This window comes from Grammomys surdaster, unplaced genomic scaffold, assembly GCF_004785775.1.
Source record: "Grammomys surdaster isolate TR1022 unplaced genomic scaffold, NIH_TR_1.0 126398, whole genome shotgun sequence".
Lineage (NCBI taxonomy): Eukaryota > Metazoa > Chordata > Mammalia > Rodentia > Muridae > Grammomys > Grammomys surdaster.
Window position 1 is genome coordinate 4887371 of NW_021621192.1, and position 20962 is coordinate 4908332.

A 20962-nucleotide genomic window follows, 5' to 3' on the forward strand; every position below is an offset into this window, starting at 1 on the left:
ATATATTTAGCAACTATGTACAGACATTTTATTCAAAAGGTAACCATCTACCTATAATTTTTGTGTTCAATATTTAGAAAAGTAGCCTTAAATTGCAGGATTTTCTCTGATGAGTTCTGTGTATAAATTCTCTGAGGAAGAATTAATGGTGCTCATGTTAGAGTCATCAGTCCTAAGTGAGATAGAAATGAGGATTTCCTTTATTAACATAGTGAAAAAATACATTCATATGAGTCAGGCATGGTGCTGCACGCCTTTAATCCCAGCACAGGGAGGCAGGGGTAGGCAGATCTTTGAGTTTGAGGCCAGCCTGATCTACAAAGTGAATCCAGGTCAGCCAGAGAGAAACTCTGTCTTGGAAAACCAACCAACCAACCAACCAACCAACCAACCAACCAACCAATCAAAATCCATATACCACTAGATGGTATCTTTATTTTCTGTGAAGTTAAACTGTTTCTTCTCCCTACTGGAACGGCAGAAAATCAAACATTTGAGAGAGGAGAATCTTCCTTTTAAAATATCTTTATTACTGGAAATACTGTGACAGTCTTGTGGCCCAGGCCTATTACTACAGAGTTCTTGTTGATGCCAAATAAAAGCTTATAAAAACTTATTATTAAAACTTATTTTATTATTATAAAAACTTATTATTAAAAACTAATAATCGGCCTAAAATCAGCAATAGGCCTGTCATACATGTATACTAACACCAAGTCTTGGGTCTCTGTGGATAACACTGAAACAGATGGCTAAAAGCTATTGTAAACAGGCAGTTTTTGTGACAATTTACCAGCCTGAGTAGTCATAGACCTTGTGATTAGGTAGCCTTGGCAGATATTACCAACTTAGATAAGGACAAGTGAATCAATCATAGGTAGAGTCATAGTGACCTGTCCCCTGAACCCTCACCCAGCCGATACCCTGTTCTGAAAAATATCTGTATTCCCCCTGAACACCCACACTCCAGTGTCATCCCCTTCCCCATGTCCTGCCTTTTTGTGTTTATAGTCCCTGTGTGAATGAGTATAAATTACAATTTGAAAAAAATAAATTATATATATATATATATATATATATATATATATATATATATATATATACTAATAATCTTCATATTTTGATTCTACAGTAGAAGGTAATCACTTTTATCATACTCTAAATAAAAAAGGGTCAAAAGTTGAGTTTTGATCATTAATGTCACTAAAATATTAATTATTGAATTAAATAAAATTAAACTAAGTAATTCCTTACCAATTACATTTTAAAATTAAATCATTTCTAAAAAATATGTTTTATTTTCTTTTCTGTGTCTCTGTGTGTGGTGTATGCCTGTGCATTTGTGATGCATATGTGTGTGTAGAAGTTAATGTGGAGATTAACTAAGTTAGTGTCAAATTGTCAATAGTTAGTCCTGCCTCATTCTTTTTCCTGCTTTATTTACTAAATCAAGGTCTTTCAGTTACACTCAGAGCTTATCAATAGGGCTAGTCTGGTTAGCTAGCTTGCTCAAGGGATCCCTTATTTGTGCTTCTTGGATGCTAAAATGACAGTTCTGCTATCATGTTTACCTGACATTTATGTGTCTTTGGAGGGGATAAATCCATTTTCTCATGATGTGCAGTAAGACTTTGAACCACTGAGCCCTCTCCATAGACAAGGTTTTAAATTTTCTTTAAAGTTAACAGATTTACTATTTTTAGAGCAAATTTAGCTTTATAGACAATTTGACTAAAAAATAGAGAGAATATTCCAACACATCTCTGTAAACATTTTTCCTCTCTTATTATATATTTTACTAGTATGGTTTATTAGTTAAAAAATGAACCAGTATAGACACATTTCTGTTAGGTAAGGGTGAACATTATGTTTAATTCACCTGTCTTAGCGTATGTCCTAAGAATCTTAAAAATCATAGAAGGACATGTATCATTAGGTGTGTTCATGCATAAATATCATTGTACCAAACCAGTTTAACATCATATTATTTTGCTATATAACAATGCATTTAAAATTACAAATTTATATTAGAAAAGTAAATGTTGGCATACTTTCATTAATTAATTCCAAACCACATTTATTATTTATTTGGGATAATACTATTTAGTCACTCAAATATAATTGTATTGTAGTATTTAAATTTTAATGTCATTTATATCCATTAGGAGTCATACTTCTTCCAGAGAAGTATATATAAATAGTTACAACTTATTTTACATGCCTAATGCTGAACTCTTTTCTCTGGTTAGATGTTAGGACAGATACAGCTACATACTGTCTGGATACAGCTTTCTTCCTTCTGTCATGTTTATGTATAACAGGACATAGTCCATGTGCTTACGAAAGGTATATTTACAAAAAAAGTAACTTTTATTGAAGATGAAAGTTTCTATGAATTCGATTTATTTTGTCTGAAATGTGGCCTTCTCTTTGTGTAATAAAAAAGTAACTGTTTTATTTCCTTGTAAAATAGAAAGCAAGATGCCTTTTATATTTGAACGGTACCTAAGTATTAGTGTTTGATGAGTGGGTGAATAAATAGGGCCATGCAGGACAGTGATGAGAGAAATCTGATGACTCATGACCAAACCACAAAGGGATATATGTCATTTGCAAATGTTTTATGAGCTTATTTCTTGTGAAGAAAGTCAGCCTTCTTTGGGACAGTATTAATGCAAATATAAGATGGGTAATGAACTGAAATTTTCTTGAAGACATTCAAAAAGAAATCCAGAAACATTGTGAACAGAGACACTAGCTCTCTGCTGTGGATATAGGAACCGTCACTATTTATCACAAAAGTGTAGAGAAAAGTGAGAAATACAGAGGCTTACATTTCACCAATTGTGGCATGCAGACTCTTGTTTATCTGTCTGTCTCAAAAACGGAATGTCCCTCCTGGATGCAATTCTTTCAAATGTCACATATCCAAACCCTACTGTTATAATGTAAAAAATTCTAATACGCTGCTTTTGTCCAACCAAATAAATACGATATGCTCCATATCCTTTGGTGACTAAAATTTCACACTGAATGGTAAAAATGAGGTTTCTGAAAAGCAGGAAATATTTTGAGTTATTAATTTTTGGAAAACCAATTTTTGAAAGTTAAAATGATTTAACAACTTAGATTTTGAGAAATTTTTCCTTTGACATTTTATATTTTTCTTTATTTCTCTTGATTATCAACTTATAGATACAACTTTTGAATTTCTACTTTGCTATTTTACTTCAATGTGGGGGGCTGATAGGTATAAATAATTGAGAATTGCTCTAAAATTTTTAAGGAAAAGGAAATTTTGAACAAGTCTTTTATTGCAGAAATGTTGACAACTCAGAGATTATTTTGGTCTCTCCTCTGTCTCTCTTTCCCCCCCCCCCCACCTCGGGCTTTAAGTTAAATTCTGGTAATTTTTGATTATAAGATGAGACGTGATTCTAGATACATGAGAGCTTACACAATGTGAGCACCTGGCACTCCAACAGTGAAAGGCTTCAGTTGAAGCACATTTAATTAAAGAAAACTTAAATTAGAGACTAATAAAGGTAAATGGAGTCCTAATTTAAATCAACACAATATTGGGAGTTGAATACTAAACAAACTAACACTAACCATTAACTACTTAATATAATTTAGATGTACTAAACATTAACCATCATATGTGATTAAATCATGTAAACAAAACAATATATGCACCAAAATCAACCTTTTGTATTCATCTGTGTTTTGAGCATTTTTGCCAATATAAGGGCAAAATAAATCCCTTTGGAGTCAATTATGTAAATATATGTTGATTTGAACGATCTTTGTTTCTCCTAACAGTTTTAAGTATTAACTTTTTTATTGATAGAAGGGTAATAACATGTGGATTATTTATTATTTCATCATTAGGATTCAACCTACAGAGAGCAATTAATTATCCCGAGTATAGGATTACCCTTGAAAACCAAAGTGTTTGCAGCTGTGCAAGCTACTAATCTGGATGGCAGGTAATTGTGCACCCTTACCTTGATTAGCTACATTACTTAGCTCTCCGCAGTCATAGTGTTAGCTTATTCGTTCTGAAGTCTTACATGAAATATATGGTCATTGCCACACCATTAAGTCATACTAATAAAAATAAACAAAAAATTATAAGGGCTAAGGGAGTGCTACTCACTTTATGTCATTAATTGGGAAATAACCAGGCTGCCCATAAAGAAACTGGAGGAGTGACTGAACGAGACCATGTGGAGATCTTCTGCGATGCCATAATGTTCTATATTTATTCATCAGAAAGATAACTAGTCCAATATCATTTGATACAGCTGTGATTTTTTTATTGACTCTGTGTATTTAAAATTCATAAAATAACTGTCATAGTAAGAATCTGTACTAAAATTATATAAAACAATTTTCAGAAAGAACTCTATAAATAAATAAAAACCGACATTATTTTTTATTCTGTCTAGAACATTCACTTCAACCTTCTGAGAAAAAAAAACCCTCAAAAAATAAAAATCCTCACAACTGAAAGGGATCCTATCATGACATTGTTTAAAATAAGAACAACAACGACAACAACAAACCAAAGCAAAAAACTACCCCCCCAAAAAAAACCAACAAAAACCAGACCCCTATATGAGAACTTAAATGCTGAAGATCTGATTCAGTCCTTTAAAATTATGTAACCGATGATGGTTTATTGTGGTGTGTAGACTATGTTTTAAATTTGGGGCTCTCTAGGAGATTTGTATACTATAGAAGTGGGATGTCAATTCACATTCTCCTCATCCCTCAAACTGTGGCTTATTAAGCATTATTCAACTGTTTAAAATCATTTTACCAAATGGAGGAATTTCCTTTCATATTATTGACACTTATTTCCTGTGGTGGTGTACACACACACACACACACACACACACACACACGTAATGCAAAGCACTGGGATGACGAAAGACATGAATCTTACTCTAATATAACTCTGTGGAAGAAAGTTAAGTATCCTCATGACTTCTACTAATTAAATGCTATCAGGAAATCACAGTCCTATCCCTACTGAGTCAATTCATATACCAAACACATTGTCTATGTCATTGTATGACTATATTTTTATGGCATTTAGTGTAACTTCTTTAAACAGTACGATTCATACTGAAACATCTAGGTAGTGCAATTTGCTTCAGGCTATGCGACCATCCACCTGCCTTATCTCCTGTTATTTGGGACATTCATCTCCATTCTAATTGACAATTGTTGCAAAATTCTAAATACATAATTCTTAGAGAAATGTTTGATAAAGAAGAAACTTTTGTAAATAGCAAATATTGAAATATAACCCAAATGTTAAGAAGTTGGCTAATAATTTCCTTGAATTGATTACCAACACTCTGTGAGGACTCTGACACCAGATCATGTTTGTTTCTCTCTGCAGATGGAATGTATTGATGGATTATTGCTACACAACCCCATCTGGGAATCCAAATGATGATACTCGGTATGATCTCTTCCTTAGGTAGGTGTCTAAGTCTTGTTCCAAAACCAAAGACCCCATTATAGATAATTAAGATGTGATATATAGGTCAGACAAACAATTTATGCAGCACTTTAAACTTTTACAATTTGAACTTTTAGACTGCAGTACAGAAGTTAAAAATACAACATGTTAATAACTCGGTTGTAGAATGAGAATTGTAACTAATTTAGATCTACTAACAATGTTTTATTCATGTTTAAGAGAGACAGGATATTTCACTACCTTATGTACTGAAGAGCATAAGGTTATCATTCTCAATAAAAGAGAGCAACAGGATGGTATTGTTTATTGGCAGCTATACCGTCTTATCATATGTCAAAAAGGACAGTAAAACTAAAGTAATGGTCGGGAAATTTAGATCCAAGAGCACTTTTGTTCATTTATCAGTGTTTAATATGAAAATATAATATAGCCTGCTGCTACTTCTTTTTTTTTTTAAACCAGAGCCAATAACTTCAACTTGATTCCCCAATAGACAGTGATAGAGTGAATGCAATCTATGTCTAGGGAAAGGAGACATTGATCATAAAGCCATTCAATCATTGCAGCTCCCTTTCAGCATTTTTATCTGACAGCAGAACAGACTTGAGAGATAAGCAATGTCTTCTAATCACACTTGTGAAGTGCACTTGGCTCAGATCATTGCGGTTATTGACACATGATGGGTGAAGCATAATGGGAAACCAAAGAATGTACTTTCTTGGCTAATCAAGGTTAAGATGGTGCTCAGAGGATATGTCCAAACTACCACTTTTAATATATTAGATTGCTGGAAATGTTACTCTCAGCTAAGTTTTGGAGAAAAAAAAGTGTCAGTGTATATGAGAAAAGGCCTAAAGGAATTCATGCTGTTTGATCTGACCCTTCCAAATTTAGAAGTGTATTTTTCAGTATTTATGATATTGTAGTCTATCAGTTTTAGTAAAACTGTAAAACACAGGAGTAAACTGCATACACAGCAATAAAAAAATTGACCCAGTGAATGACAGAAAACCAGTCAGTCAGGAATTCACACTGGTGCAGCTATCATGTGGTGAGTTATTAAATGGAAATTAATTTAATAATTTTAATGGAAATTAATTAAATAATTAATTAAATTATTTAAATTATTAAATGGAAATTAATTTCATAATTTAATAATAATTAAATAATTTTGCACTTTCATCCTTGATATTTTCATTCCTGAAAATTAAAAATTTAAGTATATTTAGAAGTAAAGCTTAAGAAGTGACATAATTTTGTATATAGTAAGACTCATATAAAAAGCTGCTATTAAAAAAAAAAGTCACTATAAGCCAAATGGTTCACTGGGGGTACTTAGAAGTAGAAAGATTATGTATCATTTTGATTTGTCATTTGTTTACCAACATTTCTATAACCATCATAAATGAATCATATGGAATGTGATCGTGAGACTTATGGGATAAGTGCTGTGTCAACTTCCGAATTATTTCAGGTTTCTTATTGGAAGTTTTAGAGGGTAAAAGAGGGTTGCTGCTGATGGCAAATTATAGAAGCGACTCTAAGGAATGTGGCTAGAAAAAGTCTCCTCTGAATTGGAGATGCTGGCAGCAGGGCTGAGGTCCAACAGTTGCCAGAGCTGGGGAACATCAGAAACGATGTTGGAGACTGTTCCTGGAGACTCCACAGTGGTAGATCTTATTAAATAGAAGGGAAGGAACTCATTATCAAGGTAAAAGACTCACCTGTGAATGTCCTTGCCTACTGTAGGAGTCCAGGAGAGTCAATGAATTCTCTGAATTTCTTAAAGCTCAGCAGGCTAGAGAAAATTCAGGTATAGCATTGCAGTGCAGCTGAACACTTCTTCCATCACTTTAAAACAGAAGCATGGAGACCTTTATCTGGAGAAACTATGAAGAAGGTCTTTAGCATTCTACTTTGCTTTAGGAGCCTCTGGAAGTAACAAGTCCAGTTAAGTCCCAATACTTAAGACAGAAACCATAACAAAGAAATAATTTCTTTGCGATGTTGCAAAGAAATAATAAAGAAAAATATATTGAAAATGGCAGAAAATATTTTTAAGTATAAATTCACCTCAATGAAATATTATAGAATAGAAGACATTTGTAACTGAGCATCTCAATATTAATTTTAAAATTATTAAAAGGAAACTTCAGTAGCAATGAGCAAATTGTTAGAATCCAGGAAAGTAAAAATAAAAAAAAAAAAAGAAAAGCAATGAAGGTGGGAAAGGGGAACTGGACAGATTTTAGGTAGAAATAGATGTGACTAGAATATATTTACATGAATAGAGCCACACAGCAATAGAACACAGATCATGGAAGACAAAAATAATGAATGTAAATAAAAAGAAACGACAATAAAGACAAAAAAGAGGAGACTGATGTAGAAATGACAGACAAAAATGTAGGTAAGTGGATTAAAATACGTATTTATGTATATCTATCTTCATTGTGTATGTGTACATACTATATAAAATATATAAATTATATGACTATGAAATCCCTCCTTAATAACCTAAAATAATAGAACATTGTTTAAAAATAAAATTTAAGAATACTTTCCTAAACTGAAAAAATATCATAATGTTCAGTTACTGAAAACATATGCTAGGTAAAATTTAATGTTTCCTAAAGTAGAAACTAGAAAAAACTGAGAAAGACATAGTCAAGATTGCAATAAAAGCTGGAGACTGTCTCCCTTAGGAAACTTAACTGAGATCAGTAAATTAGAATATGTCTCAAACAATAAGTTGGACTGTGATTGTGAAAGGCACCTGATCCCAAACTCTGAACTCTGTGGGCATGTACATTCATAAACACACACGAATACACAAACACATGGACAGTCACACTTACACACACACACACACACACACACACACACACACTTATACACACATGCATGCACACACAAGCACATACACACTCATTAACACATGCACACACCCACATATGTACTTACACACACATGCACACACACAAGCACATATACATATACACAAGTAGATACACATGAATAATAATGATATATATGCTGAAGGAGAGAGTGATTATGATAATATCATAAAACAAAATGTCTTTGTAACTTGGATGTTCTTAAAATGCAAAGCTACCACTTGGCTTAAAAAGGAAATACACTAAGAATTTTAAATACTTTGGGGGAAAGATTATTTGAAAAAATTCACAAACTAATGTGGTAAAGAAAAATGTCTGACTGATACTTAGAAAATGCAAAATGTGAGGTGAGGATTAATGTGCAGAGAGTGTGGTCCATTAGATCTCACAGAAATAGTTCTAATGTTAGCAAGGATATGGTGGCTTGCTAGACACAGTACTGAGTGGTAAGCTTAGAAGTAGATCTCAGAACAAGAGATTTCAGTGTAGTACAGTGCTCCAAATGAGAGGGGATGTACAGAGATTTAAAAGAAAAATATCTGAACAATGAATAATTCTAAGAAAACTGTCAGTTCTTTACTCAATGCAGCATAGTAAACTCCAAATTGATTATTAATTTAAAATACATAAAATTCAGCTATAGAAGTTGTGGAATAAAATATATAAAATACTTCTAAAACTTTGGAATAACAACTTGCAAATCAGGAACCATCCCCCCTATTACATGAAAATCTTATATGAATCAGAAAGGGGAAGGCCATGGTTGAATTTGGCAAAGGAAGTACAGTTTACAGTGTATATGAAAAGATAGATAAACTCATTTATATTATGAACAGTATACATTAAAATTATATGGGAATATTTCCTTATTACTGTCAATCAAGCAGAAAACAATCCAATAATATTATATATTTATATATATACATCTCCAAATGAAACAACATTCATAGAAGGCAATGTGGCAAATATATTAAATTATCTTAGAGATATGTATAATATTTTGTACAGGTTTAATATTCATTAGTCTTTTATTATGATGAATGATCAAAGAGATCAATTGTACTTATAAATAAGGACTTGACTAAATAAATTCTAGCTTTTGTGTACACTGGAATATTCTACTATTGTTTAAAAATGATGACGGGGATCTGTAGAGTGAAGTACTAACAATAAAAACATGGTTTATGTAAAATGCACTAAAATAACATTTTCTTATATGAATATATCCTTATTTTCAAATATCCTGCGAGAATACAAAATATGTATAATATTTTTTCAATAAGGTTTACATGTGAGTGTGGTGTGGAGATGGGAGGGTGGTTTCATGATGTTTATTTTACATTATTTGGACCTGTGAATCCTGGAATAATATGGCGCTCCTAAACTTGACATTACCCTGTGGTCAGACACAGCTCTGTTTACATTTTACGATCTATTTACAGTCGTCATAACTACATGATTTGTTTGTGCCCTTCCCATTATCTCGGACAAAGCATTTTTCTAGCTTATAACGTAATGAGGGTGCCCTTCGTGCCATGCGAATTAATCCACAAGTCCCATGTGGTTGGTACTTTCCAATGATGCCCTGTTTTCTGATCCCCTAAAATGTAGCTGTGACAAGGATCCTCAGACCACTGTCATCGAAAATGGCAGAAGCCAGCGGGGCCGGTTTTCTTTTGAAGTCTTCCGTTTCGTGAAACACAAGAATCAAAAAATGTCCACTGTCTTCCTGCACTGCCTCACGAAACTCTGCAGAGCCGATGACTGTCCTCTCCTCATGCCAGTATGTCTATAAGCAATTTTACTTTAAGTCACTGAGTTAATCTAAGCTGAAAGACTATTAGATCTCAGGAAAGTCATAGGTCAGGGTGAACTATGAGTTGATTATTCATTCAGTAAGGATTTATCTGTTGTTTATTTTGTGCCAAGTGACGAAGCTATCATGGATTTGGATTAGGATCATGAAAGAATGGTCGAAAAACAAAACAAAAGCAATATTAGCAAAGGCAGATGGGTACGTGAGTTGTAATAAGTGGACTGATTGTCCTTTGAGAAAGTAGAGGACAATTGGTGGGCTAGAAAGAGGAGATGACTTGGCTAGTGATTTTGAGGATGGATGAACTTCCAGCAGGGCAAAGATCAAGTGTGAGACAGTCCATACCAAAGATGCCAGGTAACCGGGTAGGAGGGGAAGAAGGTGGAGGGAAACATGAGGAGGGTTGGGCTGGTTCTAGAAGATAGATTAGTCCCAGATGGTTCAGGAATACTTTCAATCAAAAGCTAAAGTCTCTAAAAGATCTGGATCAAGTGGAATGCAGCCACCATCAAACTGTAGAAATTCAGAACTTTTATTTAGACAGGTTCCCTAGAATTATATTAATATTAACCAGAGAACAAACATAAGTAGTTTTTCACATTTAAATTAGCTTTACTTATTATATTTATCCCCAATATATGTGTAAATATGAAGCTATTTCTTCTACTCATTGATTCCTTTGGTCTTAACTCACTGGATCAGATGGAGGCAAAAGCAGAGTCCAGATTATTTTGGATCTGTGCTGACCAACATTTTAGGGAAGAATTTATTAAAGGCTTGAGAGAAATAAAAGTGGCAGAGTTTGATAAACACAGCTCGTTTCCAGGAGAGCTGTTGAGCTATGTAAACTAATGAGGCAGTGCACAATTACAGCGGGGAGGAAATAAGAAATGTGGTCCAAGCTAGGAGAAGAAGCACTGTAGTATTTATGTGCAAAGTAATTAAATAAATGCACAGAAGGAAATGAATAAAATTAAACATGTGGTATGTCTTCCAAAAGAATCTGCTTTCCAAATGGCCATAAAGAAACAATTTTATGCTGGGGTGGAATTTCATTTGTTTTCATTAACACCTCAGATTTGTGGCAACAGAAAAAGGAGAGATGCCCAGAGCTGGACAACTTGGGCCCCACAGAGCATTTCAGGAAATGCGGTCCTGTCTGCTGGACCAATCATCACCCGGAGCGGTAAGGACCCCTCCTTTTGTATGTAGTCAGAGAGGGAGGCAAAAATGGCGGGCTACTTGGCCTCTAAGGAGAATTCCATGTTTCTAAAGAGCACTACTTAGTACTGAGACTAGTAAACAATTACCCAGTGTTTATACAAGAGGTAGTGTTGTCTTCTATATATTTCTTTGTTTTATACATTAACACACACACATACACACAGCAAATGTTCCATGACCCCTGTAGTTCCAGTTTACATTTGCTGCCTATTCTCTCCCCATTGTAGCACACCTTTAAGGTCTGTGTCTACTGGTTCCCTTGTTATCTATCTTTGCATGAAACTGGACCAGGAAGAGGCACTGTCAGAGACCAGGCAGTCACACAGAAGTAAAAATTGTTCCAGTAAGATAGATTCCTTGATGCTGAAGAGATGTCTCCCCAGTTGCAAACACTTGCTGCTCTTGCAGAGGATCCATGTTTGCTTTTCAATTCCCATACAGGTGGCTTTTCACAATGTCCTGTAACTGCAGATCCAGGAGGTCTGAAACCTCTAGCCTTCACTGGCACAAACACTCACTTGTGCACACATGTGTACATGTACACACACACACACTTCTAAATAAAAAGAATATCTTTTTAAAAAGTAACATTTTTTTCTAAAGTTACACTTTCCGTGTTCTGTAAACCCTTTCTTAACCTACTGCCTAAGAAACATGACTTTCTTTTGTGACCTTTGTAACATTAACATTGTAATTAAATATTGTTGAATTGAGCAGGTTTAGTATCACTTACTGCATTGCATCCTTCTCCACCAAGTGATACACATTCACAAGCACACATTTGTATGAGTGTCTGAACACCCTGCCAGTACACGTAGATTCTTACAGACACAAGTATTTTTTCACACATGTCTATGCATAAATCACACAGATGCAACAAAGGATATGGATTTAAATCTGTATGAATATAGACGCTTCCAGAACTGATTGGATAAAACAGACACGTGGTAAACATCACTGAAATTTAAGCTGGACCCACTTGACTCCAGGTCTAGCTTTTGTTCTAAAAAGCCACATGACTACTAGTTACTGCATTTTGCTGGATATATGATTCTTTCGGTTTAGTATGTAGAGATTTTAAAGGTAGGTTTAAAGCTATTTTATAATGTAGTTGCAAATGTCCTCAAAAATAAAAAGAACAATTTTGGTTTGGCTTATATGATAATAAAGTTTTCTAAATTTTATTTTAGCTGTAGAGCTGTTATCATCTTTCAATTAAATTCTTTACCTTTTTGCCAATGTCACCCATCTAATAGAAAAAAATTTTTCTTGAAATACATAAATAATTAAGTAAAAAAGTACTTTTATCTTAAAAATACTTGAAATTGAGTTAATTGTTAACTTCTTTGTGTTTGTATAAGCATCCTATTATTGAAAAAGATGCCAATAGGACCCTTAAATAATGTAGAAGATTATTAAGTGTGAGATTTCAAACTTAGCCTCCACTCTCTGAGGATTTGTCTGAATGGATTGAAGATGAATATTTTGGGGTTTGTTAAAGGCCCAAGTTTTTATCTAGTTATAAAAATTTGCTGATGGAATTACACGGGAAGGAAATACAGGTCTTATTTCCAATAATTAACACTTTAGGATAGGCAAAACAAAACTCTTTTTATATTTATGGAGTATATATACAGTAATTTTCTTATTAAATAAGAACTTTAAAAGAGGCTGTGTGTCCATCATGGATAGATGGTTTAACAAATTAGTAACCTTGTTTCTTTCTTACCTAGATCCCCAAAATGTAAACATTATAAATCTTAAATATGTTGTTAGAAGATACTTTTCAAAGGAAAACATTTAAGACCCTCAAACCCTATTAAATCTAGCTACCCAGGTTTCTTGATTTCACCTGCCCCATGCCTAGCTCTCTTAAGTATCTCATCATTTAAAACCCTTTTTATGTTGTGGGTGAGAATCGTTCTGCGTGTAACACGTATGTGTGAGGCCAGAAGAGAACATCAGATTTTTGTAGTCACAGGTTGTTTTGAGCCTCCTGGTTTAAGTGCTGGGAACCTAACTCAGATACTCGGGAAGAGTAGCAAGGACTCTTAATTGATGTGCTATCTTCCAAGCCACCAAAATCAGACAAATCCCATGTAAACTTAATACTCATCTTCATTACTAGAGCTATCCTTTCTCCTTTGGCTCACTAAGATTTTACTTGAATCTTCTAAAAGTTATCCCTCCAGGTGCAATTGCGAAGTCCATTTCAGGCTTGGTTTACCTGCTTCAAAGTCCTGATCCTTGGATGTTTTGCTCAATTTACAAAGTGAGCCAGCCAATCCTTGCTGGTGAAATTTCTGGCTTAAGTCATTTCTCAGTTGAAAAAACTTAGGAATCCTCTTTTATTTTGATTTTTAATGAAATCAAATCTGTTTTGGTTATTTTTGCCCAATAACATTACCCTTTTTGTTAGTTCATTTATAAGAATGTCCATATATTTTTAAATGTAAAATCCTTAAAGTTTCTGTAGTGTTCTTACTAAAAGCTCTCAAATGTCAATATTTCTGATGTAGACAATTGGCTGTGGTGAATAATTCTGATACAAATTCTGGAAAACTATAACACTTAACTGTTTTATTTACATAAGTTGCTATGAATAACCCAAATGTTGAACTCTTGTTCAAGTAGTATTATTAAGTTTTGGGGTAGTTAATAATTCATAAGCGCATACTTATTTAGTGTCTACATAGGATGGGCACTCTGCTAGAAATTAACCCACCAAGTTGTCCCTTAAGGAATGTAGAGTTCAGAGCTAGACTATTAACACACATTATATAATGGAAAATTTCAAAAGTTTAGTGCTTTCTTAAATGTAAAATATAGGGTTCATTAGGCAAAATAAGTAATTAAACACTTTTTAGGTTTGCTGGAGATAAGAGAAACATTTATTCTGCATATATTTTCTAGTGAGTACTGTTTACATATTTTCATTTAGTACAGTTTTTTTCTTTTGATGGGGTGTGAGGAGAAACTCGTCATTGCAATGTGTATGCCACTTCTGGCTTACACAGCTGTGGTACTGCTACTATTGCTTCTGCTCTATGAATCCTCTGACAGTTGAATATTCCTTGCACACCTCACTGAGTTTAGTATTCAAACATATCTAATTTCTTCAGTCTCCATGCCTTGCTTTTGACACATATGTACATATCAAGACCAACAGGACTGGAGGGAACACAGACGTGGGTGGTGACTTAACACTCCTAGAAAGCATGTGCCTCCTTTTTGGGGCTTCACAGTGATTTTTATTACAGCAACACAATATATTAGAGACTATCAAAAACAACAAACAGGAAACAAAATCTCTACCAGAAACTGTTATTCAAAGGAAATTTCAAACAATACATGATTTGAACACAGCTATCTGACAGTGGTAAAATGCTTTTATCTTCTCTACTCTAGGAGCTGGAACTAGTGCTTCCATTTGGTTTGAGGGGTTTGTTCCTAACACAAATTTTTTTTCATAGCAAAGTGTTCCTAGGGGTATCCAGAATATTGCTTTTTCAGTAATGGTGTTAATGAGAGTGCAGAAGTTTTGATATTTTTTTAGCTTCAAGATGAAGAGAACAGTGAGCGGTGTGTGTGTGTGTGTGTGTGTGTGTTTGTGTATGTGTGTGTGTGTTTGTGTGTGTGTATGTGTGTGTGTGTTTGTGTATGTGTGTGTATGTGTGTGTGTGTGTTTGTGTGTGTGTGTGTGTTTTGGAGGACTTTATGCTTAGCATCTCTGCTTCATTCTGGACACTTCATAGGAAGGAGCTACTTACTCAAAGCAATCTAAAAGGAATTAAATGTACCCCAGAAAGGATATATAAACAGGACATGGAAGTCTTTTGGATGAATCATCGCAGTCCATTCATCACATTTATTTCCATGAGAAAGGAAATAATTTTACATAGAGATGTTAGGTGGGGGTAGGATGTTCCCATGTGTGTCATTTCTTTGTCCTAATAGAGCGAGCATTGTAAAACATCCCCTGAATGAGTACCAATGTACATTGTAAAGCATCCCCAAAAGGAATGCTCATGCACATTGTTAAGAGTTCTCTGAGTGAATGACGTGTTAGCTTTGAAATCTGTATTTCAGGATGTGATAACAGAACTATTTTTGGATATGAATCAAGTGTCTGAAAGAAAACAGAATCAGATATTTTAAAAATAATTCCCTGGAGGCAAGTATATAAAATAATTGTGTTTATGAAGATTAATATTTCAACTATAAAATATTTATCATACTTTGTCAATTTATGTTATTTTAGAAAAAAGACTGAGCTGGAATTATGATGTTAACATATGTTTACTTTGCGATAGAGGCAATGACAGATTGAAATTTCCTCACCTGTAAAATGGGTGTAGCAATAATATCTAAGCCACACAGCTAACATGTGGTTTAAATATGGCAACACAAGAGATAGCACTTTATGGTTTCAATGGTGTTACATAGTTACACATGTACTAATTGTAAAAAAGAAAAAGTGTTTAACCCATAAATAATCAACTATGCAAATCTTATGATTTAAGTAACAATCACAAGCACACACGTACACATTATCTCTGGTTTCAGGCTCAAAGGTTAATTTTAACATGATTGCAAATTGGGCAATAGGATTGGGGAAACTCAGTATATGTGCTCATTGCTGCTGTGATGTTCACCAAGGAAAGTGAAAGTCAACAGCCCCAACCTTCCACTTAGCAAGTACCAAGAGAACTCCAACTCAAGCGCAGGGGCCTACTTGTCCCTTTGCTTGGTTATTAAGTATGAATTTATCTTCTTGGATCTCAGAATGATGTTTTTGGAGATTATGTTAGGCAAATGGGCAGCACTTAAAACAGAGTGACACTAAATAATGACTATTTCTCTGTAGCAGAATAACAAATGGCAGGTTATAGGCCCATAAAAAATGTAATAGCTGTTAACAATTACTGCCCTCACTAACCTGGCAGAGAGAAAATAATGAAACAATGTTGGCAGGAAAGAATACAGTACAATATATTTTGCGATTGTATTTGTAGACTTGAGGGTGAAATCCCAGACAGGAGGAGTAGAAAATTGGAAAACAGAAAGGTTTATGGGCTTTCATTCATGAATACTCCATGGAGCTCGGATGAGGGATTGGTAAAGAAAGTTGATAGGGATGGAGTTTAAAACTGATGGAGTTGGAACACACAAAAGCAAATGTGTGTGCAGACAGTTTCACTTCTGTTTTTCTGTTATCTCTCCTCAGATGAGACTCCAACCAACAATTCACAGCTTGGTAAGATAATTAGCAAATAAAAATGCTATGTTTCAAAATGTTTTGGTGGTCTGTTATGAAGCAGTAGCTGGCCTCTATACTGAGTTCTAGTTTCCTCAATTTGCTAAGTTTTAAATAACAGTTCACAGAAGAATTTCAAACCCATATGTGATGTGTTGGTCAATTTTTATAAAACCTTTAGCTTTCATTTCATTTTATTTTATTTTATTTTATTTTATTTTATTTTTGGAATATCAAGCTTCTGATCCATACAATATTTTGGGTCTTTGGTTGAATTGTAGTTATATCATATTCCAGTGTGCTGCTGTGAAATACTGGTGAGGGATATTCTGTGGGAGCAAAGTGGGAAGGCAGTGAGTAAAATGCATCTTTAAGACTGTATAACAGTGTATGTGCTTCTTACAGGTTCCTTGAGTGTGCCTCCCTTTCAGCTGAATGCTGTCACCAGCTCTCTGATATCAGGAATGGTCATTCTGGGAGTCATGTGCTTCTCTCTCCTCTTGTGCTCACTGGCCCTTCTACACAGAAAGGGATCCACCAGCTTGGTATTGAATGGTGTGAGAAATCCTGTCTTTGAGTGACAGTTACTGGTCCTGCTCCAGAAGGAAGGTGTCACTGACCACTCTGTGTGACTGTGGTCAGCAGTCCATCTGAGTTCAATGACAGCCACACTTGATACTTTTTAGGTTAGGTACATTTCTTGTTGTAGCTCATGAGTATTAACATAGTGAAAGACTTTTGATGGTATTTTGATGACCTATGTAAGTGGTCAACCCCATTTTCTTATCATCAAGGGGCACATTGACTATAAAAAAAATATTCAGGACTCGGACCTTAAAAGATCAGTCATTTTTCACTTCATTTGTAATTTCTGCTGATTGTTGGTGTAAGAGGTCAATCTAACAAGAGAAAAAAAAAGAATTGTTTCATTTTTCTCTAAGTAGTAAAAACCAAAACAATGATTTTAAATTAGTGTATCTGGTCCTAAAAAATGAAAGTTACCTTTTGTTTTTTAAATTCCAGGTAATTCCAGCATAAGACTACATTTAAAGGGACATTTGTGAGTTAACTACTATTTCTACTGTCCTACTGTGTCATGGATTGATTTTTAATTCTGATGACATTTGTTTAAAAAGAAAACACCAAACAAAACTACAAATATGCTTGGAAAAATCTATTCACATAACAAATAGTAAAAGTGTTTTTTGATGTCCAAAGGATTCATTGTGTGTTAGCAAATTATTCCTTTGTGAAGCTTCATCCTGGTTCATGTGGGGCCACATCACAGGGTAACTCACCTAGCAGTTAAATACCCAGCTTCCATATGTGTAGTATCAAGGCCACTGTGGGAAGGTTATTGCTTATTCACAAGTCATTCCATGAGAAGCAGACATTGTCAGTGCGATACAAACATGATGCTCCCGTTAGGGTTTCCCAGCAGGCCAGTATTCATTTTATCCTAGAGCAAAGAAGAAATACAGAGTAAGTGTTGTTTGCAGAGCATTTTAGGAGCCAACATGAAAAAGATGTTCCTTTGTCCTAAACTTTTTTTTATGAAAAGTAGGAAATGAATGGTCCAAATGGGCTTTCTTTATAAGACATCACATTTCTAGATGCTATACTCACTACACAATGGGCAATAGCTTCACCTTATACTAAATGGTGAGCGCATTCAATGCTTTAACAGATTTGCAAAAGAATAATGCTTAACCCAATTTTTAAACAAGTCATGTTCAACACAAAAGCAAAAAAAAAATATGTTCAAATTATTTCCACAACTGAACAAGTAAAAGAACTCATATATGCCATATATCGAAGTCTGGTATGTACAGCTCCTGGTAGTGTTGTATTAACTGTAGAAATTTGATGTCATGACACTGAGATCCATTATTCAGGACAGATTTTAATATGCCATATGTAAATCAATATGCAATTTTAGATTTGCTTCAAGTGGAGTATGTGCACTGCAAATTAAAATAATAATTAAATCAATCACCAAGTTAAAAGACCACCCTTTCTCCAATTTGCTTGAATATTTCAGGAGCAAGTGTTTATATTACAATAATTAGCTATATAATTACCTCAACTCTTCTATTTCAAGGTGGGTGGCATGAAGCGAAATAGAATCTGAAGGAAGAAATCCTGGATAATTTCTTCAATATTAAACAAAAATTAAGCCACTTAACAAGTCAATCTCCCCTTTCACTCTGCCCTCCTTCTGTGGTAACATGATTAACTGATCGTATGATTCTCTGTGTACATGGACAGTACTGAAATACTGTGACGAATCTATCTCAGATGCCTAGGGTTAGTAATAGTTCAAGCTTAAGCTCTGTGACTAGTGCAGGAGATCACTGAGGCTGGGTTGTCTGTTTGAATTCTTTGCCTTTGGATGGTTATTGCTTCAACTTTTGTCTCTTAAGTCCTACACTTCTTTCATGGAACTGGATAATCAACAAACCCTACACTTCATTTCACAGAACGAAATAATCAACACATACCATTTTAGAAACACCTCAAGTCTCATCTTTCCTTTTGCTCCCCTTTTATCATGAGCAAGAGAAGCAAAGCTATAAGCACGTTTGCTTCACTCAGCTTTGCCCCGGAATACTCAAACTGTAGGTTCTGTTTTAGTTACTCTGAGTTACTATTATTTTTTGATTATTATAGTAGGAAGACCTTACAAATATGTGCAAATGTCTTTTCAGTTTTAATACCTCAAACTGTTTTTTCTTGCGCTTCAGGGGTAAGGTCTGATGACATGTACAAAATTAATAAAAATAATTTGAAATGAATATTTTGAAAATACTAGCTTGTTTATTTAAGACCGTATTTCTTCTTCCTGCTCTGTGTATCCTATTCTTTCCAGGAGTGCAGAGAATGAATGGCTCTAAAGTAAACATCAGCAAGGAAGGTGGGAGCTGTCTGTAGACAGATGAAGTCTGTCCTAGCAACACTAAGCTTCTTAGCCATGGAGATGATTTGGGGTCTTCATTTATGGTCCTTTACCTGAAACTTGAGCTCTGCCTAAGGTGGATTTTCATACTTTGGTGGGTGTAGTAAAAAGAAAGGACCTTGACCTCTGTGTTGTACTTACAGATCTGACAGGTTCTGAAATCATCTTTCCCACTTTGAGAAGGAGAGATGGGAGGAAACAGTAATGAAGAGAACTTCTTTTCAGGTCTAAGTGAGAATGCAGTCTTACTAGGCATGGCACGGAATCCTTAAGTACAGGGAATTAGCTTAGTGAACATCACTGCTCCAAGGTTTTTGGTGAGGGGTGGTGGAGCCTGTCGCATTGCTCTGTGTACCCTCAGGCAGTGAAACATCAGAAGCAAGACAACAGCAGAAGTTCAAGGGTAATACCTGCTGTCAACATATATGGAGTATAGATTTTTGAATTTTCAGAGTACTTGGCAGGATAAAATTATGAGAGAATGGAGAACCTGAACATATACTATCATTCCATATTTATAAGTAAAATAAGAAGCTGACCATAGATATATTGCTTTTGACAACAAGAGTGTTCAATTATCTGCAACTGGAGAGCCCTTTAACACAAACAGTACCATTTTATAACTGGGAAAAGAACTTTAAGACTTGGTTACTAAATAAAAGAAATGCATGGATAAGTTGAAATATTTCTCAGAATTCTATGTGAAATCTGTAGCATACAAAGGCAATAAATAATGATGCACACAAGTAGTGTTTATATACAAAATATAAAGTAAAATGCTATCCATCATCTATCTATCCATCATCTATCTATCCATCATCTATCTATCTATCTATCTATCTATCTATCTATCTATCTATCTATCATCTATCTATCTATCTATCTATCTATCTATCTATCTATCTATCCATCTATATCTTTTGGAAAGTAATATAATACATAAAAAGGAATAGCCTCACAGGACTGTAGAGTCTGAACAAGCCTAAGGCCTGCTGTAGGGAAGGTGAGTTCCAGGGAAACTTATGTACAGATGAAATCAGAAAGCACCCAAGAAGAACTAACGCCCCCTTTCAAGTTAAAGACAAGATAAAAACAACGTCAAAGTTTGAAAGGCAGCAAGGAAGGAGGTTTGCTTCTTGCTCTTTGTTCTAGTCAGGTACTGAACTGATCAGATGTATCACATCAGTTGGCAACAAAAGTTCCGACTAAGTCTAGGGTATTAGGGAATGAATGCATAAACATGTCAGAAAATTTGATGGTTATGTAAGGTAGTTTGAAATATTTATTATCTACATATCTATTTATTTATTATCTA

At 34.5% G+C, this 20962-nt stretch overlaps 1 protein-coding gene across 1 annotated transcript in view; it reads left to right on the forward strand.

The window, feature by feature from the left end:
• Zpld1 (zona pellucida like domain containing 1) overlaps window positions 1–17272 on the forward strand; it is a 38553-nt gene extending 21281 nt beyond the window's left edge. The window contains exons 5-10 of the mRNA XM_028760328.1: window positions 3892–3989; window positions 5414–5494; window positions 10006–10177; window positions 11288–11396; window positions 16662–16691; window positions 17097–17272. Of these exons, the coding sequence (XP_028616161.1) occupies window positions 3892–3989; window positions 5414–5494; window positions 10006–10177; window positions 11288–11396; window positions 16662–16691; window positions 17097–17272 (666 nt within the window). The remainder of the gene's footprint in view (window positions 1–3891; window positions 3990–5413; window positions 5495–10005; window positions 10178–11287; window positions 11397–16661; window positions 16692–17096) is intronic.
• The last annotated feature ends 3690 nt before the right edge of the window (window positions 17273–20962 follow it).